Source organism: Lactuca saligna, chromosome 7 (genome assembly GCF_052625555.1).
Source record: "Lactuca saligna cultivar CGN05327 chromosome 7, ASM5262555v1, whole genome shotgun sequence".
NCBI classification, from domain to species: Eukaryota; Viridiplantae; Streptophyta; class Magnoliopsida; order Asterales; family Asteraceae; genus Lactuca; species Lactuca saligna.
The window spans coordinates 28,180,677-28,192,059 of NC_136423.1; the positions used below are offsets into that span (position 1 = coordinate 28,180,677).

The following is an 11,383-nucleotide window of genomic DNA, read 5'->3' on the forward strand; positions in this document are numbered from 1 at the left end:
CACGAGGGACCCTGTCGGTCCGAGTCAGCTTATTACTTGTGTGGAAAGGAGGGGCATATGGCTAAGGATCGCCCCAAGGGATTTCGGGTTTGTTTTAGCTACAACTAGATGGGTCACATTAAGGCAAATTCTCGATTGTGTAAGTACTTTTTTTGTGAATTTTGTGCTTGTGCTTGTGATGTTTGACTCAGGTGCGAGTCATTTATTCGTGCTGTTATCATTTTGTCGCAGTTAGAGTATTACACGAGAGACTTTAAGCACTCGATACCTGATGAGCATCCATTCTCTGATACTGAAGTCTACTAGGGTTGTGTATTAGAGATCTTCGGTGTTGGTTATGCGATAGATCTTATCCCTATCGTTATGGGAGATGTTTGTGTGATCGTAGGTATGGAGTGGTTGAGCTTGGGGATCTGATTGACTGTGAGCGTCAGTTGGTGACGGTTCGAGACCTTAGTGGGGGAGTGCTGACTATCTACGACAAGGGTACTAGATCTGGATCAGCTTTCTGTTCTACCGCCAGGGCAAGGTAAAGTTTGTAGCATGGGTATATGGATTATCTAGAATATGTAGTGGATACTCGGGTCGAGAAGAAGGGATCGACCTTTATTTCTAATGTTCCGGTAGTACGTGATTTTTGATGTCTTTCCTGAGGAGATATCGGGTTTGTCTCCTGAGAGGAAAGTGGAGTTCTATATCGATCTGATTCTGGGTGCGACGTTGATCACCAAGGCATCATACCGTCTTGCACCTCCTGGGATGCATGGATTATCCCTATTATCAGAAAGAAGGATGGTTCACACCGGATGTGCATCGATTACCGGGAGCTAAACAAGTTGAAGGTGAAAATTTGTTACCCATTTCCGAGGATTGATGATCTTTTTGACCAACTTCAGGGGGCATCTTGGTTTTCGAAGATTGATTTGAGGTCCGGTTATCACCACATGAGGGTGCGAGAGGAGGATATTCACAAGACGACCTTCCGAAGTCGCCACAGGCATTACGGGTTTGTGGTGATGCCTTTTAGGCTTACCAACACACCGGTAGCGTTCATGGACCTCATGAGCCCGGAATGTAGGCCCATGTTGGATCGATCATTAATCATTTTCATCGATAACGTTCTGGTTTATTCGAAGACTAGGGAATAACATGAGGAGCATTTATGAGAGGTTCTTGGGGTTTTTAGGATGGAGAAGCTACATGCTAAGTTCTCCAAGTGTGACTCCAGGTTGTGCGAGGTTTAGTTTTTTGGACACGTCGTCAATCAGAACGGTATCTTGGTTGACCCAGCCAAGATAGAGGCGTTGATGCAATGGGAAGTGTCAAGATCTCCATCGGAGATTCAAAGCTTCCTCGGATTGGCAAGTTATTATCAAATATTCATCCGATACTTCTCCAAGATTAATGTTCCTCTCACCAGGTTGACAAGGAAGGATGATGCTTTTTAGTTGGGGGCCTGAACAGCAGGCATCATTTGAGACTCTTCACTAGAGATTGTGTGAGGCATTGGTACTTGCCTTTCCTGCGAGATTTGAGGACATTCTAGTATATTGTGATGCATCCATTGTAGGAGTGGGTGTTGTGTTGATGTAGAGAGGGCATTTTATAGCATACGCTTCGAGGCAGTTGAAGCCTCACGTAGCAAAGTCTCCCACATATGATTTGAAGTTGGGGCGGTAGTATTCGGCCTTAAGATTTAGCGCCAGTATCTGTATGGTGTTCGGTGTACCATCTACATGGACCATAAGAGCCTGAGATATCTTATGGATTATCCTAACCCAAATATGAGGCAAAGGGGGGGGGGGGGGTTAGATGTATTGAAGGACTATGACTATGAGATCTTGTATCATCCAGGCAAGACCAATATGGTGGCTGACGCCTTGAGCCGGAGGGAGGCAAGTGCCCTGATTCGGGATGTGTGCATGAAGATAACCCTGATGATTCCAGTCTTAGAGATCATCAAGGAAGCACAGTCGGAAGCCATAAAAGAGGAAAATCGGAAAAGTGAACGGGTGATCAGTCAGATTTTAGTCTTTGATATTGACAGCCGAGGGCTTTTGACTCTTTATGGGAGGGTATGGGTACCGTATGTAGGTGGGGCCCGACAGATTTTGATGGAGGAGACCCACAAATCAAGATTTTCCATCCACCCAGGGGATACAAAGATATATCTCGACTTGAAGCATAATTACCGGTGGCCATTTATGAAGAGAGACGAAGCATGGTTTGTAGAGCGATGTTTGACTTGCCGGAAGGTCAAGGCCGAGCACTAGCAACCTCATGGCAAGTTGTAGGCTCTAGAGGTTCCCTATGGAAGTGGGAGCAGATCACCATGGATTTTATTACAAAGTTACCGAGGACTACGAGGGGTATTGACACTATCTGGGTGATAGTGGATTGTTTGACGAAGAGTGCTTACTTTTTAGCCATTAATGATAACTCTTCTTTTGAGAAGTTGGCCGAGATTTATGTTCGGGAGGTGGTGGCTCGGCATGGGTTTGCCACGTCTATTGTGTCAGACCGGGATGTATGCTTTAAATACAGATTGTGGAAGAGATTTCACGAGGAGTTGTGTACCTGAATACACTTCAGTACTGCATACCATCCACAAACGGATGGGTAGAGCGAGCGGACTATTCAGACGCTCGAGGATATGTTGTGTGCTTGTTTTATTGATTTTGGTGGGAGTTAGGACTCCTATCTTCCGTTGGCTGAGTTTTCTTACAACAACAACTAACATTTGAGTATCAGTATGCCCCTATTCGAGCTCCTTTATGGAAGGAGATGTTCGACTCCTATTTGTTGAGGCTAGGTGGGACAGAGGGTCATGGGGAGCACGGAGGCAGTGTTCAAGACGACTGACCTTATACAACAGGTTCGACACAGATTGCTGACATCATAGAGCCGCCATAAGAGTTAGGCGGATCGGAGACCCTCTGAGCTAGAGTTTCATGTGGGAGTTCTATTGCACATGAAGGTGTCACCCTGGAAGGGTGTTATCCTTTTCAGGAAGTGGGGCAAGCTAGTCCCCATGTTTTTGGTCCTTTCCGAGTTTCAGCCTCGTGTAGGCAAGGTGGCCTACCAATTGGAGCTACCAGAGGAGTCGGGACAGATTCAAGATACCTTCCATGTTTCCCAGCTGAGGAAGTGTATAGCTAACAAGACAGTTGTGGTCCCTTTCGAGGACATTCAGATTGATGATCTCTTGAACTACGTTGAGAAGCATGTGGAAATTATGGACCGAAAAGTGAAGAACTTGAGGAACAATGTAGTGAACTTAGTTAAAGTTCAGTGACAACACCGAAGAGGTTCAGAGTGGATATGGGAACCAGAGTCTGAGATGTGTGACAAATGCACATGGATAGGAACACATACACTATAAAATCTAAGTGGCAAAAGGTTTCTCCACTTCATGAAAATGATTGTGAGGAAACACTTTCACTAAGTAGTTTTTAAAGGATTAGAGTTGGCAGTTAATTGCGTTCTCAAATTCTAGTAGGATTACTGCATCTCTTTTCATAGTTCGAATTGTGAGAGATGACAAATAGGTTGAACATTCGAGATTTATTATTATAAGTTTTGAAAAGTTTAAACACACACTTGTGCTATTTAATCTAAAAGGTGTATGAGCTTGAAAAGTCTAGGCAAAGACTTATTGAAGCATCACGTAGCAAAAATCGAAACTTTGGTATGAAAGTCAATAAGTATTGATTTCTAGAAGTCTAGCTGATTTCTAAGTACATGTCAAAGCTAGTGGGAGCATAATTGTTATGCTGGTAAGAACATAAATGTCATGTTAGTGGGAGCATGATCATTATGTTAAGTGTTGCAAGTAAGCAATGCTACTTATAGGAAACTAAGTTCTAAATTTGCAAAGTTGCAGAATTTGGAAATTGTTTCACTATATTGAGGTTTAAGGGAGAGGTCATCTATACTTCATTTCGAATCCAAAAGTTTAGATTGAAACTTTAATCAAACTTATTCATGGTCATAGATGAAAGTCATGTTGAAATGTTTCAACATAAGAAATTCTATATATGGGTATATTTTAGCAAAAGACTAATCAAGTATCTAGTCTTTATGTAAAACATTATGAATCGTATCTTATATGCTTCGGATATAGGATCGATTGCATATGCTATAATATTCACTCATTCTTATTTTCCAAATGTTTAGGGCATTAAGAGGGAAAAGGACTAGCACCGGATATGACTAAGGTTGTTAAACAACTGTTAACGACAATGTAATATTCACCGAAGATTGGTTGCTTGTGAACAATTGGAGGTATTGTAATTGATGGACCATATTGATATAATTCTGAATAGATATGATTCTATTTAGAATGGATAGTCATATGACAATTATGGAAATGTTTCCATAATGAGAGTTGAATATTAAGAAATATTTGTGTGAGTTAGCAATTTTAATGCAAGAAAGATGTTCAAAGAATGCTTTTTGAATGTGAGACTTCAGTTCTAGGGAATTATCTTGTAACAATCTTCAGGAATACTTTGTAATATCATTGGCGAAGTCTTTATGACTTTGGTGCCTTGACATTACAAAAGGATTATTGTATGATAGTTTAAAATCTAACATATTCTAGTAAGTGGCAAAAATTTTATATTCTTACACTTATAATAAGGATTGGAAATTGTGAAATAAGTATCAATGAAAATGTGTTCCATTCATTTTCTTTTTGTTTAACCATTTGAAAGTTATTTATTTAATTATTTATTTATTTATTTTTATTTTTAATTTTAATGATCAGCAACTTTTTTTTATATGGTTAATCTCCTATAAAGGGTTTCTCGATAACTTTCTATTATAACAAAACTTTAAATTCTATAACCCAAAACCCATTATAATTCCTTATATTTTTGTGACAAAACTGCACAAATGGTCCCTGTGGTTTGCTCGAATTTGCCACTTTGGTCCAAAAAAGTTTGGACTAGCACTACAGGTCCAAAGTTTTCATTTTATTGCGTCTTTGGTCCAAAGCATTTTAAAAATTCTTCAAATGACGGATTTACCCTTCTCTTTTTGTTTTTCTCCTTTTCTTTTTCCTTTACTATTTTTTTATTATTTAATTACGTAGGGTCCCACCCTCTTTCTCTCTCTCTCTCTCTCTCTCTCTCTCTCTCTCTCTCTCTCTCTCTCTCTCTCTCTCTCTCTTTCTCTGTGTGTGTGTGTGTACCAAGCTTCCATGAATTACTACCACTGCAAACACAAACAATACGATGCTTACAACCTCAAAAATCCATAATTTTCAAACCTTTATAGCCAAAAGAAGTCCTATAAAACAAATAAAAATTGGTACTTAAAGAACACCGTTCATTTGTTTCTCTCTCCTCTTGCTAGTGCTACAATTTGAAGCATTATCATGTCCATTGAAACTGTCTAGTCCATTACCAAATCAATTTGTAGCTTCTGGGTTCGAATGAAAGAAAGATTATGATGGAGAAAAAGATGTTTTCGCTGATAACATTTGGAATGAATCAGAGCAGGGTTTGTTGTGGATCTTCACAGCAACGAGGGTTTTTACAGTGGATCTTCATAGCAACGACGGTGAGGGATTTCAGATTGACGGTGAGAGAAATGAATCTGAAGCGGAGGCGAAGCCCTAATTGGATCTTCATAGCAGCGACGACGGAGCCCCAATCGAAGCTAGGGTTCGTTGTGGCTCCGGCGACCTCGATCTTTATATCTAGCCTTCTTCGATTTTTCTAGGACTACCGTTAGCATATCGACTAGTTAATCCGATGAAGGCTTTGAAAAGTGACATCTTTCTCTTCAACGATGATGCCTTCGACAACGCCTTTGACGACGAAGGATACCTTATCTGCCGATGATGGAAGATGAAACCCAAAAAATTGGGTTGGAGAAGATGAAACCAGAAATTGATTCTCCCCAAAAAATGATTCACAACAAATATTTTGAACACAAAAATCGATTTTGGAAGACGATAGTCACTGGAGAAAGACAGAGGAAGGTTATTAATGGGTTTGGGTTGTAGGGAGGAAGAACAACGGGAAGGGAGTATGTTTTTTATTGTATATGTTCTTGAGAGAGAGAGAGAGAGAGAGAGAGAGAGAGAGAGAGAGAGAGAGAGAGAGAGAGAGAGAGAGAGAGAGAGAGAGAGAGGGACCCTATGTAGTTAAATAATAAAAAATAGTAAAGGAAAAAAAGAAAAGAAAAAAACAAATAAAGAGGGGCAAATCCGTCATTTGAAGAATTTTTAAAATGCTTTGGACCAAAGACGCAACAAAATGAAAACTTTGGACCTGTGGTGCTAGTCCAAGTTTTTTTGGACCAAAATGGCAATTTTGAGCAAACCACAGGGACCATTTGTGCAGTTTTGTCTATTTTTGTTTTAACCATTTGAATATCTTTTTCATTATTTAACCCTTAAATCTTCTTTTCACATTTTCACACATCGATATCTTTAGTTGACTACATATTTTCCTATAATAATAAAAGAATAATTATTAGTAAAATTTATTATTTTTTTCAAATGTTCGATAAAAAAAGATATATTTGTTATTTTTACATCATTTAATAAGTTAGTCAATTATTTATTTGATTTTTAATTTTTTGAAAAAATTTAAATTTATCTTGAATAACTTTCGGATATAATTGCTGATAATTAATTGTACTTTTATATTAGAAATCTTACAAAATCATATTCAATTAATAATTTATTAAAAATAATTGATGAATAATTATAAGTTTTACGATCATATTTTAATTATTTTTATAATCGTGGGTTTAACGCGCTATAATGTAATTATATATATTTTTTCACATTTTAAAATATAATAATCATTAATACGCCAGTCTGTTATAGAATTACTCATTAGTAATAGGAAATCTTCTATTTTTGCCATTTTAGTTATCAAAAATCATTCAAAATCGAACCACTTCCACATAAAAAAAAATAAAATAAATAATAATAATAATAATAATAATAATAATAATAATAATAATAATAATAATAATAATCACATTTAAAAGCAAAGAATTAACAGCATACAATTAAGGCCTTGATGAAAAGCTTTAAATTAATCAAATACAACAACACAAAATCAAAAACGAATTAATGTTCCATTCTCATGCCTGAATTAATTCCTCACAAACACTATTACTTGTACACACAACACATACATATCCATTTGCTTGCCATAACAACCATCACCATACCATACCGATCATACTCCCTCTTCTCTTCTGTATCACATCAAATTTTATATTTATATATTAATATTTAATAATCAACACAACCGCTAAAAAACCAACCACAAATTTATAAATTTTCTTTAATTCTTGCTCACAAAAAAAACCAACATCAACAAATTATAAAACTTGCCCACTTAATTTAGAAATCCAGTCCCTTGCATGTTCTTAGTAGTGTATTATTCATAGGTTAATAATTTTTATGTTATGATTTCGAAACTCAATATTGACTTAAACCATTCATTTTTTTAATAGTTATCTTCATTCATTAATGCAATATAACATCTCTAGGAACTTAATTAAACCAACTATTCATCTCTAGAAAAGTTCTAACTTTTTTTTTTATCATACAAGGTTGATTTATCGGCATTCATTGGGTTTTACACGATAATTTGTCATTTTCTGTTAAAAGAAACTTAAAGAGTTGGGCAAAATATTAGATAATTGAGGCTTTTCTGTTTAAAAACAAAAGTTGAAACTTTTCTATAAATTAAGCCAAAATAATGGGATTTTTATGGAGATAACCCATTAAATCAATAACATTAATCAAGTTATTTTTGAATGTCGATACAAAACCTAGAAAGTCTATAGAAATAAAACCTAAAAAGCAATCAAGTGGAGGATTGCAACATCAATTGACCAATTAAGAAAACGTAATTTCATATGAAATAATCATAAATAACTCATATTTAGATTATAAATTCAAAAAGATGGAAACTTGTGGAAAATAGTAAGCGTATTTTACACCTTGTATCAATATGGGTGATACTTTTTTCCTTTCTACATTTAACAACTTAAATTTTTTTTACTCATTAAGAATATACTCACATGTTTTATTTATAATATCAACATGCAACCCATTATACACATAAATAACAACATACTTATATTTTTGTATCATATAGCTACATATAATTAGCAATGTTATCATGTTATCTTCTCTTACCAACCTTTTCAAAACATTCTAAAAAAACACCTAACAAAAACAAAAACCATAGAAAACAATAACCTACTTTACACTTTTTATTATTAGCAATACACAACATACTTGTTTTTTTACCTATAACAACAATTCACACACACCTATCCACCTATAATAACAACACACTTACATATTTTTATCTGTAATACCAATACACAACTCATGACACAACATACGTATATTTTATGCACCATTACACTTATATTCATTAGTAAAAATAAAAATGAGTATGTTAAGTATATATAATTAATATTATATTATAAATAATAAAGATTAATGAAAGTTTTTATAATTAAAAAAGGGTTGTCCGTACGTGCATGGGTTTGACCTAAAAGCAAAGAGAAAAAGAGGGACCACCAATGAAACCCTAGTGAGGTGCGTGCCTGCCATTTTCCCATTGCTCGAGATTTCAGCAAAAAAAAAAAAAATTAAAAAATTAAAAAATAAATTTCGGTTTCAGTGAAACACAATTGCCATTGGCTAATAAACTAAATTAAATCCATTTTAATTTAAGGAAAGCTGTCGGATTATTTAGCGTAATCACTTTCTTTTAATCTCGGTGCTTAACACCTGTCTTTTCCTCTAGACATGCTTGAAATTAAGGAAACCAAACTATATTTGAATCCATAAACCCAACCAAAAAAAAAAAAGACAACACATTGTATTGTATGATTGTTTATTGTTTGTAAGTACCCCCACACTGATCCATTTACATAAAAATCAAATCTTTAACAGATTATAATAATCTTTATATCCATCTTTTTGATGTTTTCTTTTGTTTGATCCATATTGTAGGCAAGAAACGTGATCTTTATTTGTACCTATTGTGTGTATTTATGTATATACACATGGAAAGTAACTTTTGAAATATACAAGAAAAGACACGAAATTTGGATTAAAAATGTTTACTTGATTTATTATTTGAATGTGTTAAGAATTGAAATGAAGTATAACTCAATATGATTGGTAGAATTTCACATTAAGAAAGTGATAATCTTGATCTTGGAATTAATATTGATTTTTGGTGATGTTTAATGATGGAAAATACTGGAAGAAGTTGAGAAAATTAAAAGGGAATTACCAGAGATGGAGAAGACTTAGTTCTTTGACTTTTCCTTATGATGATCAGAGTGACGAGCTCCACCGTCTGCTCCACCGTATAGTTGCCGGCGTTGGGAGTCATACCCTATTGCCGGGAAATGTTCTGGAGCTCCGGAGCCGATGGTCGGAGCTATGAAGAACGGGAAGTTTGTAGAAGTGGATCCATCCACCATAGATGGCGACTGAAACCTCTGGAGGTGGTGGTGGTGATGAGGCAAAATAGATAATAAATTGGACTGAAGGGTCCCCCTATTGAAACCCGGAGCAATACCGCCGCCGGAAGACGATGATGCAATGGAGAAATTTAAGTTATAGCTTTCTCCGCCACCGTCGCCGCCACTAGTCGTCACAACCGGTGCAAAATTCTCTTGAAGGAAAGAGAAATGGTGCTGCTGCGGGTGGTTATCTACGGCGGCGATGTTGAACTGTGGCATTTGGAAAATTTGGGGTGAAGACTGTGGTGGACGGTTGAAGAAGTAATCCATTGGGGTTGTCCACTGCATTCTGGATTCGGGAGTCGCCGCTGGGTTCGGAGTAACGGTGTTGCTGTTAATCCCGCCGGTGAGAAGATCCGTAAAGGATGAGTTATGAGCGATACCGTTAACTTGAGTCGCAACAGAAGCCCTAACGTGATCAGTGTCCTTTTCCTTTTCCTTCTTCGCCGCCATTTCTCGAGCTCGTTCTCGAGCTCTGATCCGATTTTCAGATCGCGATAAGGAAAGTCCAGAACCTTTACTGGTCTCCGATGTGCTACTGCAAGCCGACGATTTCGATAACGAAACATTATTATTATTATTGTTATTCTGCTCGTGGTGATTTTGGTAGTTCGGATCTTCAAATTCGGCGTCGTGTCCGGTGGATTTCTTCGCATCGCTCAGCTGCTTCTGGTGCTGGTTGTTATGGTCGTGGTGGTGGTGCTGGTTATGGCTGTCGGCACCGGTAAACGACGGATCAAGAGATGGAAGCTCAGCGATAGAACCCGACGCCGCCTTAATCAACCACTCCACCGCTTTACTCGGCTGATCATAACCTAATCGGTCTTGCAGATCGTAAAACTGGATGGCTGTCGTTACCGACAGCCGTACACGGCGGTCTCTCAACCCTTTCGATGTCAAAACCTTGCTATGTCTATCCTTCCCACCCGAAGCCCTAGAAACCCTAACGATTCGAGACGCCGGCCATCCACAAAGCCTCCCGCCAACGCCACCATTCTCATCGGGAAACCGATGCTCATGGTTTCGTAAATCCAAATTCCCTCTCAGAGTTGCTATTTTATGAGGGTTTGAAGAATTATCTCCATTAGAACCAATCCTTTGAAACTTACTCACCTGTCGTTCAATTTCATCCACCTCCATACCCTTCTTCAATCATCCCTTGTTTCCACCACCACCACCACCAGATCCGCCGTATCTTTTTCTCTCTCTCTCTCTCTCTCTCTCTCTCTCTCTCTCTCTCTCTCTTTCTGTCTTATCCCTTTTAGAGAGAGAAAGTTACGGCCTAAATCTAGAGAGAGAAAGAGAGAAAAGTAAATTTAGAGTACATGTGAGTGAGCAGGTGCGTTTGAAAGGGCTACTGTATTAGTTGGTCTCCTTTGCATTGATGACTGATAACATTACAGAAACAATACACACATTAGTGTGTGTAAAACATATAGATACAAATGTGTGTATGTATATATTTTGTGGGTTTGATGTATCATGTTCATAAGGTCTTGCAGGATGGAAATGTCAGAAGGGAAGCTCCGTTTGAAACTTATCTTTTTGCAGTGTCATTCAGAAAAGCAAAGCCTGTAAATTTCATCAGAGAAAGAAAGAGAGAGAGAAGATATGCATTCAAACAGTTAAAAACCAAAAAAATTAAAGATTTTTAAAGCAATAATTGTAAGCACTTGTGGGTTTTAATCTTTTTTTATTGTAATTAAAAGTTCTTGTTTTTTTATATATATATTCTTATATGAAAACCTTGACGACGTACTTCATGGAAAGGTTTAAACATTTATAATCCAAATCATTTTGGGTATGCTTGTTTAAACATACCTTTCAATCTTTTTAATTTTGATCTATTTAGTAA

At 37.0% G+C, this 11,383-nt stretch overlaps 1 protein-coding gene across 1 annotated transcript; it reads right to left on the reverse strand.

Moving 5' to 3' along the window:
• Positions 1-7,018: 7,018 nt before the first annotated feature.
• On the reverse strand, positions 7,019-11,122 carry LOC145004307 (transcription factor TCP2-like). Its single transcript, XM_078963197.1, has 2 exons — positions 9,294-11,122; positions 7,019-7,224 (listed from the first exon to the last, which is right to left on the reverse strand). The coding sequence occupies exon 1, from the start codon at positions 10,666-10,668 to the stop codon at positions 9,310-9,312; it is 1,359 nt and encodes a 452-aa protein (XP_078819323.1). The 5' UTR covers positions 10,669-11,122; the 3' UTR covers positions 7,019-7,224; positions 9,294-9,309.
• Between the last annotated feature and the right edge of the window lie 261 nt (positions 11,123-11,383).